Genomic DNA, 22,522 nt, shown 5'->3' on the forward strand with positions numbered 1-22,522 from the left:
TTGTGTGATATATTTACCGATTTGGAAAGAAAATATGCAAAGAGAAAACTAAAGCTCCCTACAATTAAGAAAACACGTTTGTTTCATTTTTTAGTTGCCTATGTGTATAAGCAACTTCTGAGCCACGGAATTTATGTTTGAAGTCAGAAGTGATCACATTATCAGTATAGCCAAAAGTGTCCCTTAGAAACCTCATTAAAAGGATATTCATTACGTTCATTGTGATATTAGATCCATTAAGAGCTTAAAGAGCAAGAATCTAAATAAGGACAAATAGTGTTGTTTAATTATTGCTAACAATACAATGTCAGCAGTTTTGTAGTGTTAATCTTACCGCCCTAAGATATTGCCATTAGGTGTCAATACCACAGCCTAAGAGTCTTCAAATCAGTTGCTCAGTTAGTCAAACTGCAAAGGTTAAAAGGGCACAGTCTTCTACAAGATCTCCCTTACTTGTGACACCAACTATAAGTTTGGGGGATGGCAAGTCCCAAAACCACTCTCAGGTTCTGTACTTCACTAGAGGAATTTACAGAACTCAATGAAAGCTGTTATACTTACGGTTTATTATGAAAGTGCAAAAGTGTTAGGTGCTCAGTCATGTCTCTTTGTGACCCCGTGGACTACAGCCTGCCAGCTTCCTCTGTGCATGAGATTCTCCAGGCAAGAATGCTGGAATGGGTTGCCATTTCCTTCTCCAGAGGATCTTTCCAACCCAGGGATCAAGCCCAGGTCTCCTGCATTACAGGCAGATTCTTTACCATCTGAACCACCAGGGAAGCCACAGTTTATTATAGGGAAAGGATATGGATTAAAATCAGCCAAGGTAAGAAGTACCTAGGATGAATTTCAGGGGGGTTCCACACTCACAACTTTGTAAGACACTGTCTTCTCCCTGTGGAAGCAGGATGCATGACTCCCCCAGCACCAGTGTATGATGGTATGTCCAGAGTACTGTCAACCAGTGAAGCTTACTGGAGCCTCAGTGTTCTACATTTTTGTTGAAGCTCTGTTACACAGATATACCTGACTGATCAATTACCTGGGCAGTTGATCTCAGCTGGAAGGTGGACTGATTTACTGAGAGACTCAAAGCCCCCCCAACCCTAAAACACACAGTTGGTTTTTCCAGCATGCGTAAGACTATTAAGTGTAGCTAGCCCCACCCTAAAATCCATTGTGACCAATTCCTGCCCTAAACAAAGACACTTCCATGAGGTATGACAGATTACCGCCCAGAAGGTGACAGAAGAGGCCAGAATCTCTTTGGGCAAAGTGAAAATCTTTATTACACATCGTTACTCCGTCTGCTTCGATCTGCACTATACTATTAGTCCAGGACTGAGGACCCTAATGACCACCTCTCCACGTGTTTCCAAATAACCACCTCTCCTCAGCTTCTACTGTTCTTATGTTCCTTCTTCAGTCCTGTTTCAGCATCTGAGTTCTCCATGACTCTCTAGGTCTCTAAGAAATGTAACATTTCGATACATTTACATATACTTTAAATCAGACAGAGAAGTTCAGTTGTATCTACTTTGTTTTTTTTCTCTATCTCCATCCAATGGAGGATGGAACCTGAAGCTCTACTGTTATCCTTCATAACCTATGGACTCTTGGTCTTGCTAATACCAAGTCATACCTTCAATTTATATACATCTTTTGAGAAACTATTCTGAAATTCCTTTTAGCATGTTATATTCTCAAATTCTGTTAAGCAATGTAAGTTTTAAGCAAATAACAGCCTCCATAATTCTTTTATTTCAATTTTAAATTACCCGTCGACAACTTTAAAAGTGGTAAGAAATGACTCACAGATATATTTAAAAGAATTCAGTTGACAGCTAAATGGAATGAAATGTTTCTCAGGGCACTGATCACTGTCATTTATTCCAATTAAAGGTCTTTATATCTTATCTCTTTCCTGAGCTGTGGAAGTTCTAGCTGGGGCTTCCAGAGAGGTGAGTATCGGTCAACCTCCACTTCCACTTTTCTGCAAGTTTGGGCTTGGAGAAATGAGCCAAAGAAAATGGAAACAGGATGCTAAACAGAACTGAATCAACATAACGTGATCCCAGAACAGAGGGATGGAACAAACTTCTTAGGTTAGAAAATACTGCCAAGAACCTGTTTCTAATCAGAATCAGCATCTGCAAAAACCTCATTAGGCAGGTAGCAGTTATGCAGACAAAACACTAAACTGCAGTCAGGGGACTGGGTTTTGAGCCGAACTTCCTAAATAACCAAAATCATGATTCAAAAGCAACCAGTAAGTACTGATTTGTAGAGAAAGATAGAGCAGGTGACAAAAGAACAATATTGTGTGTATATATGTGTGTATGAATACTAAAGGGTTATGGTAGAAATAAAATTCAAACACTTTAGGACCAGAAGAAATCAGAATCAAATTAGTCTGACTGCCCCAGTATATAAGAAAACCTTTGAATAATCATTGCCCTTGTATCTTAGAATGAAAGGAATAATTTTAACTCTAATGTAGGAAAACAATGGCTTTTTAAAAAAAATTTTTCAACTTTATATCAAATTAATGATTACATATGTATCATAAAATTAGTAAATCAAGGAAATTTTTCTATATAATTCACGTCAAATGTAATAGTCTCTTCACTGATTCTTTGTACTGAGAAAGGGTATGCTCATTGTCCCCCTCATTCTTAAGACTAACAACAGAATTTTTGTAATCTTCAACTTCTTTAGTACTAAGGAGCTCCTCTTTACTTAGTTCTGGATTTTTCTCAGCAGCTTTAATTTGGAAAAGGGTCTCCAGGATGTTTTTTTCTGAGGAGCTGTCTTTCCATACATATTCTTCCATATCTGCTTCAGTCTTCTTTTTCTCCCACTCTTCAGTTTTCTGAAAAGAAAAAAAAACAATCTCTGATTTTGAGAATTATTACTCAAAGACACAGTCTGGTCAACACTTTGCATGTTCACCTTGATTCACCTCCCTTATCCAGTACAGCTGCCTACCTGCACTAACAGCTGTGGGCTGCACACCCTTATTACATGAATACCTCGTTACCACTCACTAATTCTATCCACAGAATTTATACTTTATCTGCCCTATAAATGGCACTTACAAAGCAAGACTGTTTCCCAAAAGACACAGAAAACTCACTCCTTGTAGCTTTCTAGACTCTAAACTCTAACACGGCAAACATTTCTGAGGTTAAAACTATGAGTGCTGAAAGGAGACTGTATTTATCTTTGTAACATGCCTGTGGGGATCACAAGGGGAAGACCAGTTATTATAATAAAAATTAAAATATAAAGTTTGTGTGATTTTTAGTTATAATGACTATATATTCTGGAATTTTGTTATTATCATAACTTTCTGTTCCTAAAATGGAAATAATTTTCAATACTACTTATTTTTTCTTACAGAAAGTATTACCATGTTATTTTAGGGAACATTGGTAGGTTTTAGATTAATATAATTCAGATTTATGATTTAAATGAAGATGTTAACATTCTGTGAAAAAAAAATCAAGCAACACAGCTCATATGTAATACACCCTGGTTCAGAGAAGTGCTGAATACCAGCCACATTCTTTCCAAATTAACACATAACAGTATTGTGAGCCATAGGCTATTATGGAATGAGCTACTAGTCTTACAACATTTGAAGGTGGTAAATCCCCCAAATTATAAAGTTTTTAAAGTATTAAAAATGAAGGCAGGTTTGTAAGGCTGTCAGAAATCACATTCTAACTTTGAAAACTCCTCTTGAAATAGACCACAGCTTGAGCAGACAAGAGCTCCAAGGCACCCTGGAACCAAATGAGTTAGCAAGAAGGAGGATTTCCAGCCATGCCTCTCTCCCATCCCCACTCCCGCCCCAAGAGCTCCTGAGAAGAGAGAAGCAGGAGCGATCTGTCCTCTCTCAAAGGATGCACAGGAGCCCCGCCAAAGGCAAACAAGCCACCGGGATGCCACTGACTCAGCAAACCCCACTTGGATCACTAAAGCCCCGGCAAGAAGCTCCTCCACCACAGAGATCCACAAGAAGAAGAAACCCTCCTTTAATCCTTCAAACTGTGGACTCTCTTCTTCAAGAGAGACAAACAGACACAGAGTGTTTCCTCAGCTCCCAAATTCCTCAGCCGAAGCGGGGTCTCCGCTCGCAGCTCCCCTGTGTCTGCCCCACCTCCCTATGCTGAGTTTACGGTTGAGGACAATGTTCCAACTTAAGTTCTAGAAACATCTTACCCAGCTGAGAATCAACTCTGTGCCCCCTTTTGCCTGGTAAGGGAGGTTTTAGGCTTGGCAGAGGGGCAGGGAGAATATGGAATAATTTCTTTTTGTGCTCTGTCTCCACAACCTTGTTGCAAATAACTTCTAACAGCCAAACTCTAAGTCTGTACATTTTAAAAAAATTTTCTGACAGAATGACAGTACCCTGCCTAGCTTTCACTGTAATAGTGAAGTTGCTCAGTCGTGTCCGACTCTTTGCGACCCCATGGACTGTAGCCTATCAGGCTCCTCCGTCCATGGGATTTTCCAGGCTAGAGTGCTGGAGTGGATTGCCATTTCCTTCTCCAACACTGTAATATATGAGGAAGGAATAAATGTCAGCCCCTTAACAAAGTAAATGCCCTAAATTAAATACGTTACTGGGCCTATCTACTCTTGCCAATGCTTTAAATGTTCAAGACAGTGTCAGAGTTTCTTCATAATTCTAACTTACAAGTGAAATAAACTGAGCTCAACGAACACATTTTATAAAGCATTAAGCAAAACAGTCACTCCATCTCATTCTGAACTGTTAGAAAGTAAGCAATTAAGAAACAACTGTTTAAAAAATTATTTCACCTAGGTTTATCTGGATTTTCTTAAATGACTTGAAATAGATGCTTAAACAGAGGAGCTAACCACATTAAATCCACTGACAATTTCCAACATTTTTATCTTCCCCTTATATTTGGTATATACAATTCTACATTGGTCTCTAAGATGTGTTTACAGTTGTGCCATGATACTAATTCCTAGGCACTCAAGGTGCCCAGTGAGCCGGGAGTAGCAGGGATGCCCACAAACATCCCCCTCCTTCATTTATCTCAGGAGAGAATTTTCTATGTGTGCAGTGACATGAAAACCACTGCAACTCCCAGGTGGTTCTAGTGATAAAGAACCTGCCTGTCAACGCAGGAGACATAAGAGACCTGGGTTCAATCTCTGGGATAGGAAGACCCCCTGAAGAAGGAAATGGCAACCTGCTCCAGTATTCTTGCTTGGAGAATCTCATGGACAGAGGACACTGGCGGGCTACAGTCCACAGGCTCGCAGAGAGTCAGGCACAACTGAAGCAACTCAGCACGTACACATGTACACTTTCTACTGTTCTAAATAGTCACTGTCAGCTGCAAGATTAACAAAACTCTTGTTTTTCCATATATTCTACCTTTAGGATCCAAACTCGGCCCAGCTCAATATAACTTCCAAGATAATAATAGTAACAATCTCCCAAATTTGAATACTTACTATATACCTGGTACTTCAATACTTACATGTGTAATTAATAGAATTTGTATTAAGATCTACCGGATTAGATTTTAACATCTCTACAGATAAGAAAACTAAATATTATAGAATTTAAACATAGGGTCACAGTCACCTGGGAATGGTTCAGAGTGGCACATATACCATAAATTATGTAACCTCTCCAGAGAAGGTGACAGCAGCAACCCCTAATCAGACAGACTACTACTTTTCTAGCAACAGGCATGAATATTCACACTAAATGGGATAAACAAAGGCTATAAATAGCTTCTCATCCATTCAGATCTCATTTTGCCACCCAGTAAGTCATGAAAAGACTAGTGATTTCCAAAGCTTCTGGAAAAACCCTACATGCCATGGTACAACTAAGCCTGTGAGCCACAACTACTGAGCTCACACTCTAGATAGAGCCTGTGCTCTGCCAACAAGAGAAGCCACGACAATGAGAAGCCCGCACATCGCAACTAGAGAATGCCCACACACAGTAACAAAGATCCAGCACAGCCCAAAATAACTAAATTAAAAAAAAAAAAGTAATCTCAATGGACCCCTGCCTGGAATCCCTTGAATTCTGGCTCCCGGCTGGGTTTGGCTAATGGGAGGGACCAGCAGGAGACCTAGAGAATGACGGAGAGTGAGGTCACCGCTATCTTCCCAACTCTCTCCTTAGAGGGACCACGCCCCGCAGCCCCATCAGGTGGCCCACCCACCCACAGCTCTCAGCACTCCCCTCTCCCCACTTCATATACGGGGTGTGATGGCACCCTACTCTCACCACCCTTGAGAACGGCACCCTTACTTGTTTCTGTTACTGAACCTTGGTAAAATGTCTCCTTAATAAAATATCCTGAAAATGAAGAAAAACAAAAAAGCAATTCCAAAATAATCTCCTAGTCTTTGTAACTGATAAAAAAGCAATAATATTTTATATAATGCTTGTCACTTCAGAATATTTTTCACTTAAAGAGGTACAGATATAAAATCCTTGAGGGGAAAAAAAACTCCCAATTTTTAAAAAATTTTACATTATGATTTCCACTTTCAAATAGGATGTAACAGGTCACAGCCTGCCTCTGCTCTGGCTTCAACCGGAAAAAAAGCCAGGCAGTAAAGATACCAGAGAGTTCCAGAATCAGTAAGGACTAGATGAATGTGAATTTCGGGCTGCAAGTATCTGGGAAGCATCCTTCTGAAAACCCCTACCCATTTTCTGCCCTGAGACCATTTTCCAATTCTGTATGAGACTGGCACCTGGCCCATGTGGAAGGACTCTACTTGGGAAAAGAGAAAAGAAATGAGGTTTTTGAGCTGTCATCCAGTGTTTGCGTGACAGACTGGAATTGAAGAGTCCCAAAAATGACTGGTTTTAGTTCTGGTACTACTTCTGGAAAACTCGGGAGGCTGAATCAAGCTTCTAAAAAGCAAATCTCTTGTATTCTTGCAGTGGTTAGGAGGCAAACTCCTAGTAGAGGAAAGCCCTGTTTCAAACACACAACCAGTCTCCCTATCAAGACATCTATCTGCTAGATTCTGCTGCAAGGGCTAGAGGTTATCAAGTTAAGCTTAAAACTTCTCAAAGGCACAAGTGACTCTTAAGCAGGCTTTGGGATGTGGAAGCAGATTCACCAAGTTCCTAAACAAAATGCTTGAGAAAGAGACACAGGTGAACAAAATCTGAAAAAACTGTAACCCAGTCCCACTCCAGCTCAATTATGATTGGATTAAAATAAGCCAGTGATCATCTCTGCCTAAGAGAAAAAAAGAGGCAATTCTTTCTGATGGATGACATCATATGGTAAAGAATCCACATGCAATGCAAGAGACGCGGATTCGATCCCTGGGTTGGGAAGACTCCCTGGAGGAAGGCATGGCAACCCACTCCAGTATTCTTGCCTGGAGAACCCCTAGGGCCTGAGGAGCCTGGTGGGCTATAGTCCATGGGGTCTCAAAGAGTGGGACATGACTGAGCAACTAAGCACAGCACAGGTCTTTCACACATAATATCTGTCATGCAAATTACTAGATACTTCAGACATTTGAAGAAAATCAATCAATACTGTTGCTAGCCAGTGCATGTCCTTCTAAATTCATTTTTTAAAAGCAAAGCTATGATTACCTTTCATATATAATTTTGTACCCTGAGCTGTAATTCACTGCCAAATTTTTATTGCTCCTGAAATTACACCCAGGATTGAAGTGGGCAATTGTAAAGAATTTCTTTTTTTTCAAAGAGTAGTTGGCATGTATTAATTTTAAAACATAAACAACAGATATTCAAATTATTGGGGGAGGGCACTTAAAAATAACCAATGTAAGCTCAAACTGATCATCATTTAGGCAGAGTCTGATTAGTTTGGAGACTTCAATTTTAATACCTCAAGTACTAAACATTTACCGTTTCACCATCCGACTTAGGTATGTATACAATACATATATGTATATATGGTCTCGTTTCTTCCTTGCCTACCACAAGAGAACCTGCTCTGATTACATTCCTAGAGGAAGCAACCTTCCATTCCACATGATCCTGTTCTCTTGTCCACACAGTCAGCTCTATTATTCACTCACTCAGTACATATTTGTTATACAACTACTGTCCCAGGCACCGTGCTCTCCTGGAACTGCCAGTCTAATATATGGAATGTTGAGCTGAGTGGGAGCTGTCAGATGAAGGCTGTGATCCCAGTAGAGGAAAAAGTATCTATAAAGGCTGGAGGCAGGAACGAGCTTAGTACGTTCAGAGCTGAATGAAGGCCAAGGTGAGGCAAGTGGCATGGGATGAGAAAGCACCTTACATATATTACTTCATTTAACTTTCACAGCAACCCTATGAGGTAGTACTGTTCATATTTGTTTTACAGAACGGGAAATTGAAGCCCAGAGCAATTAAATAATCTGTCTCAAATCATACTGCTTCTCAGTGGTAGAACATGTTGCAAGGAACATAGAAACACGGTAAAAAAAAAACACAAAAGAATAATTTCAATCTATCATGTTTCTTCTCATTGTAGGCTTGAATTCAATACAAGGAAAAACACAATAGCTATTCATGCAATGGTCAATGAATTCCAATGTAACAGAAGGCAATGAAGCATCTGTTTCACTGAACACACAAATATGTCACCTTCTACCATCTTATTTATAACTCCCTTTGCCTACGACATGAATCACTGTAATATTCCACTTCTCATGATTACAAGTAAGGCATTGTGCTAGAGAATGGAAAACAGTTTTACTATTAAAAAAAATCCAAGTTACTCAAAAATCATGAAAAATAGGAAGAGGTTAAATATCTGTAACGGATTAAAAAGTTACTGACAACTATTTTAGTTACCAAACCTAAACTTTTAACTGAATTATGTCAAAGAATTCAATTCAAATCAGATTAGTTTTTTCAAAATGTACTGAAAGCTAATATGCCAGACAGACACTGTACTAGATGTTGGGAATATAAAGATGAATGAAATACGCTATCCTGTCCTCAGTGACAGCACAGTCTAATCAAGCTTGGCAGACATGCATACAGGCAATAACCATAAACACAATGAAAGGAAGGCTAACTGGTGGAAGGAGGCAGGGGAAAGAAAGCTAGGAGACATCTAAGAGAGGTCACATGTGAGGTTTATTAGAGGATTCATATGAAGTTGCAAGGCTGATCAGTTTGAAAAGGTATTATAAGCAAAGAGAATAGTACATGCAAAGTTATGGAAGAACACATTCTGTTCATTAAGTTATAGGGTATATAACCTACATTTCCTGAGCAGCTGGTAATGAGGGGGTGCGTGCGTGGTTAGTCGCTTTGTCTGTGTCTGACTCTTTATAACCCCAAGGACTGTAGCCTACTAGGCACCTATGTCCATGGAATTCTTCAGGCAAGAATACTGGAGTGGGTTGCCATTCCCTTCTCCAGGGGATCTTCCTCACCCAGGGATTGAACCCAGGTCTCCTGAATTGCAAGCCAGATTCTTTACCATTTGAGCCATGAGGGAAGCCCAATGAAGTGGTTCAGTTCAGTTCAGTAGCTCAGTCATGTCCGACTCTTTGTGACCCCATGGATTGCAGCATGCCAGGCTTCCCTGTCCATCACCAACTCCCAGAATTTACTCAAACTCATGTCCATTGAGTCGGTGATGTCATCCAACTATCTCATCCTCTATTGTCCCCTTCTCCTCCTGCCTTCAATCTTTCCCAGCATCAGGGTCTTTTCAAATGAGTCAGGTCTTCACCATCAGGTGGTCAGAGTATCGGAGTTTCAGCTTCAGCATCAGTCCTTCCAATGCATATTCAGGATTGACTTCCTTTAGGATGGACTGGCTGGATCTCCTTGCTGTCCAAGGGACTCTCAAGAGTTTTCTTCAGCACCACAGTTCAAAAGCATCACTTCTTGGGCACTTAGCTTTCTTTATAGTCCAACTCTCACATCCAAACATGACCATTGGAAAAACCACAGCTTTGACTAGACGGACCTTTGTTGGCAAAGTAATATCTCTGTTTTTTAATATGCTGTCTAGGTTGGTCATAACTTTTCTTCCAAGGAGCAAGCGTCTTTTAATTTCATGGCTTCAGTCACCATCTGCAGTGATTTTGGAGCCCAAAAAATAAAGTCTCTCATGTTTCCCCATCTATTTGCCATGAAATGATGGGACCAGATGCCATGATCTTAGTTTTCTGAATGTTGAGCTTTAAGCCAACTTTTTCACTCTCCTCTTTCACTTTCATCAAGAGGCTCTTAATGAAGTGGTAAACTGCTGTAAATAGACGTACTAAGGAGTTTAGATTTTATCCCACATAATGGGAAACCACTGAAGGATTTTATAAAGGGATATAACAGATTTGTTTTTTAGAACAATTACTTAATAGCAATATGGAAGATGGATAAGACAGGAAAATCAATAAGGCTATTATAGTTATTCTGATAAAAAATGACAAAGACCCATACAGGATAATAGCAGTAAGAATAAAGAAGAGAAAATAGTTTTAACAGATGTTTAAAACCTAGAACTGAAAAGATCTGGTGATTTATCAGGGGAGATAGGGAGGGAAGAAAAAAGTATAACTTTAAAGAAAAAAGTATAACTTTCAAGTTTCACGACTTCAGCCATTGGATGGAAATTTTTCTTAATGGCCTTTAAGTATATAATAGGCTTCTGGGCATCAGATATAAAATGAAGTCTTGCCTGAAGGCAAAGAGATATGAGACGTATCACTTTACTGTATCATCATCCTACTCAAGAACAGCTGCCTACTGCCTACCACATTAAGTGGAAAAAAAAAAAATCTATGTATGTATGATACACAAATCCTTCCTTTTTCTTGCCCCTTTCATTCTAATGCCCATATCACACCCTCAGGGCTAACACTAGATACATGTACAAAAACTGTCTTTTTTTCTTGTTTAAAGATTTTTTTTTTTAATGTGGACCACTTTAAAAATCTCTATTGAGTTTGTTACAATTTTGCTTCTATTCCTTGTTTTGGTTTTTTGGCCATGGCACAAGCTTCCTGACCAGGGATTGAACCATACCTCCTGCATTGGAAGGCAAAGTCTTAACCACTAGATCACCTGGAAGTCCCCGAAAACTGTCTTGGAAGAGATATATTAAACCTTCTAATCAGCTTCTTTACTAACAAAATTCAGACTGGGGAAATTATTCACAATCAAGAGCTCAGTAACAGAGCCTTTAGAATAAAATACATCTGGGTCTCTTCTCTGGAGATTTTGACTCTGCAAGATATAAGTATCTGTAACTCAGAAAAGCTTGACAGGTGAGTTTGATGAAAGCCCCAGCTGAAAATCAGTTATGGAGACAGATAAATTTTCAATTAAAAAGTAAGTTTTAAGAACTAGCAGCTAAAGTTCAGGTTTGATTTCATCTCTTTTGTTTCCTAATATATTACCATGGAAGCTGAATAAAACTAAGTAATATGATACCATGAAAAGAATGTGAAACTCTGAAACTGCAGTTCAAGTCTGAGTTTCTTGGGTTCACAAACTCTGTGGCCTCGGGCAAAATACTTGATCTCTCCTTTAAGTCTTAATTTTTCTCAGGGGAATGAAGAAGTTATAAAGGTTATATAATGAAGAGGTTGTAATAGATAAATTTTGTAGATAACTTCTAAAATAATACAGAATTAGAACATGTTTCCTTTAAATATTTGGAAAAAAAACACATAGTCAAATGAAAAACAAACCTGATCAACATATAGCCCAAATCATACATCCATGAAAATTAAGTACCTCAAACTGCTGCAAAGACATTTCTTAAACTTTGGGCATAATTACTGATTGTTGATTATTAATAAATCATTAAAAAGCTATACCAGTAAAAAATTATTGCTAACATCTAACAAGTATGCTACATTTTACATTACTAAAAAATGAATTTGTAACTCTGTCACTTTACTTTTTCAAGATGAAAACCCACTTCAAATGTCTGTTTTTGGATATCCAAAAGGATACACAATGTTTCAATAGCTGTCAATCCATGGAACATGGGCTAAGGCAACTTTTGTACTCAAGATAGTAAGGCAGCGTAACTTGCTGTTTATGCAACTGTAGTCAGACAAATAAGAGGCACAAATATTTCTGAAAAGAATTAATTTCCAAAATATATAAAGAACTCATGCAACCCAACAGCAATAAAAGAAACAATCTGATTAAAAAATAGGCAGAGGATCTGAACAGACATTTTTCCAAGGCAGACATACAGATGGCCAAAGGTGCTTAACATCACTAATCAATGGTACCACCTCACAAACCGGTTAGAATGGCTATTACCAAAGAGACATTAACAAATGTAGGTGAGAATGTAAACTGGTGTGGCCACGATGTAAAACAGTATGAAGATTCCTCAAAAAACTAAAAGCAGAACTATTGTATGATCTAACAGTTCCACTTCTGGGTATTTAGCTGAAGGAAATGAAAACTTGAACCCGAAAAGGTATCTGCACCTGTTCACTGCAGGATTATTTATGATAGCCAAGGCATGGAAACAACCTAAGTGTCTGTGAATGGATGAAAGGATAAAGAATCGTCAGTTAGTCACAGTCGCTCAGTCGTGTCCAACTCTTTGCAATCCCATGGACTGTAGCCCACCAGGCTCCTCTGTCTGTGGGATTCTCCAGGCAAGAACACTGGAGTGGGTTGCCATTCCCTTCTTCTTGAATTGAACTTGGGTCTCCCACATTACAGGCAGATTCTTTACTATCTGAGCCGTAAGTAGTGTGTAGATATGCGAGGGACTATCATTTAGCCATAAAAAAGAAGGGAATTCTGCCATTTTAGACAACATGGATGAACCCTGTGGGCATTATGCTAAGTGAAATAAGTCAGACAAAGACAAATACTGTAAGATCTCACTTATGTGTGGGAATCTAAAAGAAAAACAACAACAAAAAACCTCACAGAAGCAGAGAATAATTGCTGGTTGCCAGAGGCTCGGGGTGGGCAAAATGATCGAAGGTGATCAAAAGTACAAACTTCTAGTTATAAAATAAATATGTCACAGGAATATAATGTACAGCCTGCTGGTAACCACAGTGAAGACCTGAAAGTTGCTAGGAGAGTAGATCTTAAAAGTTTCTCATCAAAAGAAAAGAATGTTTATTAACTATGTATGGTGGTGGAAGCTGACATATTGCTTGAGCGCCTATCAAAGCCCTGAAGGATATACAATAAACAAGTAGAGAAAAATAAAAAACTGAACAGTAAATTAACCTTTATAACACTTTTATAATATTTATTGTTAAATATTATAGTATTTATTCCTAAACCAACTTTCTTCCACTAGTACTCCTCAAAGGATAGAGTTTTCTCCTTAGGTATTAATCTCCACAGCAAACAACACCAAGCATACAGGCAACTAGTAAACATGTGCCCATCAATTAATAAACAGTTCATTTTATTGAAAGCACACTTGATATTTGCCGTGAAAATGGTTTACTCTTTCATAAACACCACAACAATGAAAGAGGTGCCTTTTCAAACATCAAGTAAAACGCTATGGTGCATGCTCACACTCAGCTGTGTCCAACTCTTTCTGACCCCATGGACTGTAGCCCACCAGGTTCCTCTGTCCATGGAATTCTCCATGTAAGAATCCTGGAGTCGGTTGCCATGCCCTCCTCCAGGGGATCTTCTTGACCCAGGGATCAAAGCCACATCTCCTGCTTGGCAAGTGGATTCTTTACCACTGAGTTACCCGGGAAGGATCCCCTCCGCCCCCATCCCCACCAATGCTACTACATCAGTCACTACTCCCCTCTGGATGCAAATCTACACTCATTAAATAAGCCCTATAGCCTGCTCACAGCCTGGCTCAGGATGATTTTCTAGTCTCATCTCCTACCTCTGCCTGTTGGTCATACACCCTGGCCACACCAAACTTCTGCCTGCTCTCTAAACCCACCAGACCTAGAGAGTCCTTCACCCACTTCTCCACAGCACACTCCTACTCATCTTCCAAAACCAGTCACCACTTCTGTGAAGCTTCAAGGGTGAGTTAATCTTTGTCTGCACCTCTCACAGCATTATGTGTCAACCTCCCTTACCTGGTGAAACAGACTATACTAACCACCAAATCCTTCCAGAAATAAAGCTACTTAAAAGCAGAGGCTCATTCATCTTGATCATCTGACGGATACCCACCACTTTTAAACAAGAACAAAATCACTGAAGAATGCTAAGAAAAGCAAACAGATATTGTTCAAGCATTCTCTTTAATATAACCTGGAGATGTATATGTACGTGAAAACACATGAAAGATCACAATGAATCCATCAACCACCAGATTAAATGGCAATTATTGCTCTGCAAAAGGATCCATTATTATTTTTACCAGAAAGTGAAAGTGAAAGTGAAGTAGCTCAGCCGTGTCTGACTCTTTGCAACCCTGTGGACTGTAGCCCACCAGGCTCCTACTTCCATGGGATTCTCCAGTCAAGAATACTGGAGTGGGTTGCCATTTCCTTCTCCAGGGGATCTTCCCAACCCAGGGATCGAACCAGGGTCTCCCACACTGCAGGCAGATGCTTTAACCTCTGAGCCACCAGGGAAGCCCTTTTACCAGAAATACTTACAATAAAGTCCCCTTTAAAAATAAACTCTTTGTAAAATTATCCCTTTTATCCATTTTGTTATGTGACTTTTCAGAACCACTTTGTTACAAACCTAGATACATTTCTGACTGGCAACAAGACTATCATGCAGTCCAAATAAGACAGTCCAAAATTCAAATTTTAAAAGGCAACGTTGAGTAAGTAAGTATCAAAATCATTCAAGAACCCCTTCAATCTAGTTTTAGATCTCTACAATTTCTGAAGCAAGTGTTTACTTTCTTTCCCCCTCTGTCTGTATTTTAGTCTATCTTTTGTGCAAGTCACATTGTAAAATGCTTCATTCAATCATCTCTTAACCAAATCACTTGTGGAAGGTTTACAGAACATGCAGCAAAGTTAACATTTAGGAAGCTTTTGTTATTATCAGTTGTGTCAGAACCTGAGTCAGATACAAGTTCTAAAAATTCGAATACAATAGGACATAGCTCTGACTTCATCTGTATAAAGTCTTTGCCAAGTTAAATCTGAGCTATACACAGAAACTGGGAATGAATGAATTTGAAATTCTAAGATACATCGTCCTTCATTTTAGTAGTTAACAGCAATATTAATAGCCACCACTTAATGAGCACCCACTATTCACCAGACATTTCACGTAAATTCTCCCTGATCCATCCAAAAGCCCCTCAAAGAAATCTGAGCCTCAGACACTAAATGGCTGGCCAAGGCTACACAGGTAACAGGTTCATGTGTGCTCAGTTGCTTCAGCTGTGTCTGACTCTTTTTAACTCCATGAACGGTAACCTGCCAGGCTCCTCTTGTCCATGGGATTCTCCTGGCAAGACTATTGGAGTGGGTTGCCTTGCCCTCCTCCAGGGGATCTTCCCAACTCAAGAACTGAACTCAAGTCTCCTGCATCACAGATGGATTCTTTACCCACTGAGTCAGGTAACAAGAAATGAGATTCAAATTCAAATTTGAATGGTTCCAAAGATTAAAAGTTAATTCACTTCTATGCTAACAATGTGTAATATTGAAATATTAACCCAAATTTCTACAAGTCTCTTTCCTTCTTTGAACTGCTTAAGGATAAATGATTGAATGTATTTCTGTTTCTCATCACCTTCTTAGCATGCAATAATCATTCTTTGAAGCATTACTAAGACTCTGTGCCTGAAGCCTATACTTTTTAAATACAAAAATTAATACAGAAAACCTCAATTAAAATTAGAGTCGGGAATGGCGTGTAGAGGGAGTTCTCACATATTCTCACACTCCATTATTTGCATGCAGTGACCTTCACTGACATGCGCACTGGAAGCAGCACTGTGCCCTCCCAAACAGAAAGTGCATCTAATTTACAGTTCCAAAGGAGGAATTTCTCCTTGCTCAGCAAGAGCCCAGGCAATAAGAAACCTCTCAGCCCCATAAATGAAGTCACCACCACCCAAAACTCCTACTTTCCTCCCTAGGACTTTCATTTAGAACAGACCCTCTCAACTCGCTCCTTTTCCTATAAAAGCATGCTCCCTTTGTCTTTGGATTTACGTGTGTGTGTGTGTGTGTGTGTGTGTGTGTGAAGTCACTTCAGTCATGTCCAACTCTTTGTGACCCTATGGACCACCAGGCTCTTCTGTCCATGGAATTCTCCAGGCAAGATTACTGGAATGGGTTGCCATTTCCTTCTCTAGAGGATTTTCCCAACCCAGAGATTGAATCCGTGTCTTTTAAGTCTCCTGCCCTGGCAGGCGGGTTCTTTATCACTAGCACCACCTGGGAAGCCCCTTGGACTTACCTATGGTTCACCACAAATTACATTTTCCAAACTGTAATTCTGCGCTGTTCCTGAATAAACCTATTTTATTGTTTTAGATCAACAAGTTTTACTTTGATACTTCTATACAGTTAACTGTTTTGAATAGCACACAACAGTAACTTCCTTTTACTGAAGTCTTGACAAATACCTTTTTGGAGAAGTTTCAGTACCATGTTACATAAAAGTACCAACTACTTTGTCTCAATGCTACTTAGAGGTAACCTCCATGGAGCTTAGCTTTTAGGTATTAAATGCTCTGAAACTAGCCTTAAAAATAAAGGAATGGATTAAAAGGGGCTCTCTAAATATTTGATTAAATGCCAGGTGGTAACATCAATTTCAAGTATGAATTCCATGCTGGTGAAGGAAAAAAAAAGTTTCAATTCAATAAAAATTCTGTTCCACCAGCTCTGCAAAATTTCACGGCTCATCTGCATTCTCTTAAAGCTTCTTCACTGATGGTACTTGTTTAGAAAGGATCAAGAGCCAAGTTTAATATAGGATTTATTTAATTATATCTGTTTAGGACAGTTGTATGTGGGTAGTTATTCTGCCATCAAAGTAATTAGCATTAAGATCAAAAGCTCCTTGCGTGAATCCAGAATACAAATTTGTTTGGATTTTATGTCATGGAACCACAGAAAGAATCCAGTAAGTCAACTTTAACTGAATTTATTTATGCCTGTCATTTCCTTTGGGGCAAATTCATTTTACAGACTGCTGGCAAACTAAGAGACTCAAACCTGGTCAGCTTTTATTGTTTGGTATTAACTCTTTAAGTGCTAGCCATAGAGCTGAAGCTAATTCAGCCATGCTGTTGGTTCAAAGGGAACTTAATTACCTCAAGCCAAAGGTATTTATAAAATCAGTTGACAGGAAACAGATTAACTGCTATTATAATGTTCCTGAAGCCAGGAACTAGAAAACAAGATGAACTGTAATTAGAACAGCTCAAAAGCAAAGAGCTACCAGCTACTTTTTGTCCTTTTACGAAACTTGCAACAAAGTTTTATTTTATTATTTTTCACTCACCCTCTTGTGCTGTTTTAGGATTAACATCAGTGAAATCTGCAATAAGAGTAGCTGTATGTGTTCACGGAATTACACAGAGATGAAAGGAGACTCCAAAGACCATCTAATGCAACTAACATCTGAAGAGTATGTTCCTTTTACTATATCCCCACTAAGCAACCACTCCTGGAGAAGGGAACAGCAACCCACTCCAGTATTCTTGACTGAAGAATCCCACAGACAGAGCCTGGTGGGCTACAGTTTGCAGAGTCTGACACGACTGAGTGACACACACACACACACACACACACACACGCAATAAGCAACCAATGGATGAAACATTTTCTACCTATTAAAGCAGCCCACTCCACCTTCAGATGAATCCTGTACAGAGCTTTCACTCAGTAAATAAATCATTATTGTTTCTACTTTGTTGTATCCTTAAAAGTCATGAAAAGCAGATCTCTTTTTTCATATGAAGTCCTTTGAACATCTAAAGAGTGACTTTCTCCACCTACTTCCATTCTTTCATGTGTTCCTAACATGAAATGCAATAAGTCCCATGTCTATGTTGGGCAAGCTTCAAAAAATTAAATTTATGTACATATCTAAAATTATTTTCACTTAAAAACATATAAAACTGTGAGTTACCTAAATATATTAGTTACCAACTTGAAATGAGTTGATGCTCACACACAGCAAAATCTTCCTTATGTGTATATTTCCTAATGTGTATACAACTCAGTAAAATCAGATACCAGACTGTTTTTATACTGTTTCAATAATTAATTGCCCTAACTGCCCCTAATGTATACAAGTGAAAAGTTCACATGAACGACTACATGTTAACTAAAATTTTAATAAACATTTAACATACTTTCTATAAAGTTTTAGAGCTTTGTTTTGTAGTTTACTTGGATAACAGGATGAATTATGTAGTTTCAAGTAATATAGATGTGATCTCCCTTCCATAACTTTGACAACTTTCACCCAAAGTCAAACAAATAAAAAATTTTGCATTTTTTTTAGTCTAAGCCAGAACCTGAACTTAAGGCATTTTAGTCATCTGATTTCTGAAGGTCCTGAGATGGACTGCATAATATATTTCAAGATCCTCACTTTCAATATCAGTAGAAGTTACCTTAAAACATTTTACATGTCCTTACCTTAAACAGCAGTTCATTAAACTCTCAACTGAATGCTGGATACACAGACTATTTTGAAAGGCTAACATCTCTCAAATTAGAATGACAAAATTATTAAACATTCATTCTACAGTCACTTACCCAAGACTCATGGTATAAAACTGTTAGTAGATACATTGCATAATCATAATTCTGTCTCTTTAAAGGGCACCTTTAAAAGACAGAGGGAAGAAGTCAAAATGGTAAACTTTCAATATACAGAATAATTTGCAAAGTACACAAATACTAAATACAAAAGATAACTTATATTCAGGAATTCCCTATCTGCCTTAAGAAAATTCTATCCTTGGAATAAGAATTATCTATGCACTTTATGACTTGAGGACATTGAAAACTGATGCTATTTTTACTTTTATTTAGAGGATCTCTTCGCTTTCATTACTAACAAAGTTATTTACATATGATAATAGCTTTACACTATTTTTAATATGACTGTGTCAAACCCAAGCGCCTTTCATGATCTCAGGGCTACGAGTCTGCGATGACAGGAACATATCTGCTACGTTTCTTTAAACAATATAGAGAGACAGATGGTAATCTAGAAGTTCACCCTGATCTCCCCAGAGCTGATTCTTTTAAAAATGAGCTACACTACACAATGCTGTATTTTTATGCTGTCATATTTAAAATGGAACTAATGGCCCAATATTAGATAAACGTCTACATGAATATGAGCTGGCATTAGCTTTTAGGTTACAAAAGTAATAGAGAAACGGAAGTAATTACTTCTAATTTCTTTCAATATAAAATAAAACTATCACATGACAGTTGACTTCAATTGTACTCTGTTTATTCTGTATTTGGTTTAATAGTTTTCTATACAGTTGTTACAGTAAAACATATTTATACTCTGACAACTGTAAACTTAGGGGAAAAAAGCAACATTATCAGAAACTTAAAAAAATTTCTAACAGTAACACTTTTTAAAAATATAAATTTATTTAACAGTAACATTTTAAAGGTATTTTTAAAAATTGCAAAGACTAAAAACACAGTGCTGTTTTATGTTCTCTGAAGCTAGCAAGAACATATTATTAATGTATTAATATTTCAAATCTATTTCTCCCTGAGCTTTTTCCACCCCCCATTCAGTAGCCTGAATGTCAGGCTACTTCTCTATACCACTAAGAAGCAAGACATAAAACCTAACTGATATGGCTGATTCATGCTGATATATGGCAGAAACCAACACAATATTGTAAAACAGTTATCATTCAATTAAAAATAAATTTAAAAAAAACCTAATTGATACTGACACCTCCCAATGCTTTGAAACTAGGATAAGGCGGGAGAGAGGATATCTGCCATTTGCTTTTCTTTATATTTTGACATAATTGAGAAACAACCAAAGTATAATTCTAGAAACAAAATAATCATTTAGCAAAAACATACCAACAGCCTTGCTTTACCTTAAATGATCTAATTTATAAATTCATATACAATAAATTTAATACTGCTTTTACAAACATCGAGGCTAGCAATGAAATTGTGCTTATTTACAAAAGTGCCCTGATACATTAAATTTCCACATTTAATAATCTTGATTTTGAAATATAAGATTTCTATACTTTGATTTTGCAGAAAGCTGTTTAAGCATTAATCACTGGCAAATTATACTTCGTTTCCTTCTAACATCTTCCCTGAGTTTTACATGCACAAATATATTAAAAATAACAATAATGTAACTCAGCTACACAAGCCTCTCCTTGAACACAAAGATCACATCAATAGGAGGCTAGTGTGAGGATATTAAAATATGAGTGAGACAACGCCTCTGACCTAACAGGTTAATATCAGGCCTGCCAGGGGACTGAAGGACAACAAAGCAACACATGTGATGATACACTGAACTATTCTTTACCTGTCTGTCTTGATGGTAAGCACATCTGTGCTCTTGCAGTATCGGTCTCCCACTAGTTTAATAAGTTTCTTCTTTGCATGATCATCCAAATTTAAACTGGAAAGTTTAACCTTAAAAATACATGAAAAAATTTTGAAAAAAATTATATACTTTAAATTAAAAAAAAAAAACCAGTGGCAATATCATCTATACTAACATTAAAAAAGAAACCTTTTCAAACTCCTTTGTATACAGAGTTATCAATTCACAAGTATCATGAAGCCTGATCTTATTCACGGGGGGAAAAAAAAAAGGAGCAAACTGGGAGTTCTTTGAACGTTCTGGGCATAAGTACCTTTCCTAAAAGAATCAATGACATGTCTCTTGGATGAAATTACAGTGCTTATGAGAAGCAGTAACTAGTAGAATTCAACTCAATAAGTGTTAGTAAAGCTGTTTTTAAAAATAAATAGATGAAAAAAAATTTTTTTAATAAAAAAATAAAAATACATGGATGAAATATACAGGCTTTAAGGACTCCTACCATGCAAGTATGAGACCGATATCACTGCAACAGTTTAGGGGCATTTATTTTAAGAGCCGCAGATATCTCAAGGAAGTCAGAATAAAGCACCATGAGGGGTCAAAACATTTGAAATGATTTGGTTCAACATCTCTCAAAATGCTAGTCCCACAAGCTGCTAAGAAGAATTTTAAAATAATTTACTTCATTAAAATGGCTCTCGCTATTGAATCTATTTAGGAAATGCTGAATTAAATTGGGTTCTTCATGGCAGGATTTCTTAGACAAAGAAAAATGTTAAAGAGCATTCTGAAATTTCAAAATGCAGGACGGTGATGTAATAATTTTCAAATTTATTCAACTTGTGATTCCACTTTTCAAGGGATAATTCATGAACTTAGTCTTTCTTAAAACATACTTTGGGAAATGCTGGGCTAAATGAGCGTACTTTTTAATTTGCACAGAATTATGGCCTTGGCTGAAAGGTATTATCCAGTGATAAACAGGCTGGATCCAGGAAAACGGGTTACAGGCTAGAATATAGTCAAGTGAGGTAAACTAAAGATTATCTTTACATGGAGAGCATTGAGCATATGCAAGAATTAAAACTATATGGAGTAAAAGGCTAAATAAGATTTTGAAATCCCACATATTTCTTCTTTCTAGCTTCAATAACCCAGCATTTCTCTCAAGACAACTGTAGCATAAGAGCTTATTTATTTTCCCATTTTTCCCACTAGGTCACAAACTCCTGAGAGTAAGAACAATGTCCGTCTTGTTCCTGGCAGTGACCTCGCACCTAAAAAGCACGCAACATGTATCAGCTAAACGAAATCATACATTTTAAAAAGGGAGGATATGCTGTTTCTTTTTTAAACACAGTGAATTTTTTTATTTGGATTAGAGAAAATAGGAAATAAATAAATATGAATGCAAAGACTGTTAGTAAGAACAATGACAAATTAAATATTAATTCCAGAGGATGACCATATGGTGTAGGTAATGCGAAATTACTAGTCTTCTGAAAAGAATTTATGTCAACAATCAGGTTACTAGTCTGAGGGATAAAATATTAGTTTTATGATGACTCTGATCACTAGCATTATTGAGAATTACCTGTAAGAAAACCAAAAATATACCCACATTGTGATTAATATTATGAAAATATATGCATCCATACAGATATAGTACAGAGAAAGAAACAGATTTTACATTCAGGTATTGAGAACGTAGTGATTTTTCCCTTTTAAAACTCGTTCAATAAAAATCAAGATATTTAACAATAATTTTTAGAATTTACCATTAAAAAAATTTGTGTTTCTAGTTTCTTATGTGAAAAAGTCAAAAACAAAAATTGGCAGCAATGCTGATCATTACTGTGACAACTGCTTTAAAACTCATGTTCACATGAACATTTTAATGGTCAAAAGTTATATAGGGTCTTATGCCAGAAACTCATAAATACTGCAGAAGCAGCTATGTGGTACACTCCCGCCACCTACTAGCACTCAAAGGCACTGCAAAATTGTAGTCTTTAACCTGGACTAAAACTC

At 37.7% G+C, this 22,522-nt stretch overlaps 1 protein-coding gene across 2 annotated transcripts in view; it reads right to left on the minus strand.

Annotated features, from left to right (window-relative positions):
- Positions 1 to 1,265: 1,265 nt before the first annotated feature.
- Positions 1,266 to 22,522, minus strand: part of MRPS35 (mitochondrial ribosomal protein S35) — a 47,036-nt gene continuing 25,779 nt past the window's right edge. For both annotated transcript variants that reach the window (XM_012175114.4, XM_042247351.1), the window contains exons 6-8: positions 20,468 to 20,577; positions 18,688 to 18,757; positions 1,266 to 2,872 (exon numbers count right to left, since the gene is read on the minus strand). In XM_012175114.4, the coding sequence (XP_012030504.2) occupies positions 2,603 to 2,872; positions 18,688 to 18,757; positions 20,468 to 20,577 (450 nt within the window). In that variant the 3' untranslated portion in view covers positions 1,266 to 2,602. The remainder of the gene's footprint in view (positions 2,873 to 18,687; positions 18,758 to 20,467; positions 20,578 to 22,522) is intronic.

The sequence above is a fragment of the Ovis aries genome, chromosome 3 (assembly GCF_016772045.2).
Source record: "Ovis aries strain OAR_USU_Benz2616 breed Rambouillet chromosome 3, ARS-UI_Ramb_v3.0, whole genome shotgun sequence".
NCBI lineage: Eukaryota > Metazoa > Chordata > Mammalia > Artiodactyla > Bovidae > Ovis > Ovis aries.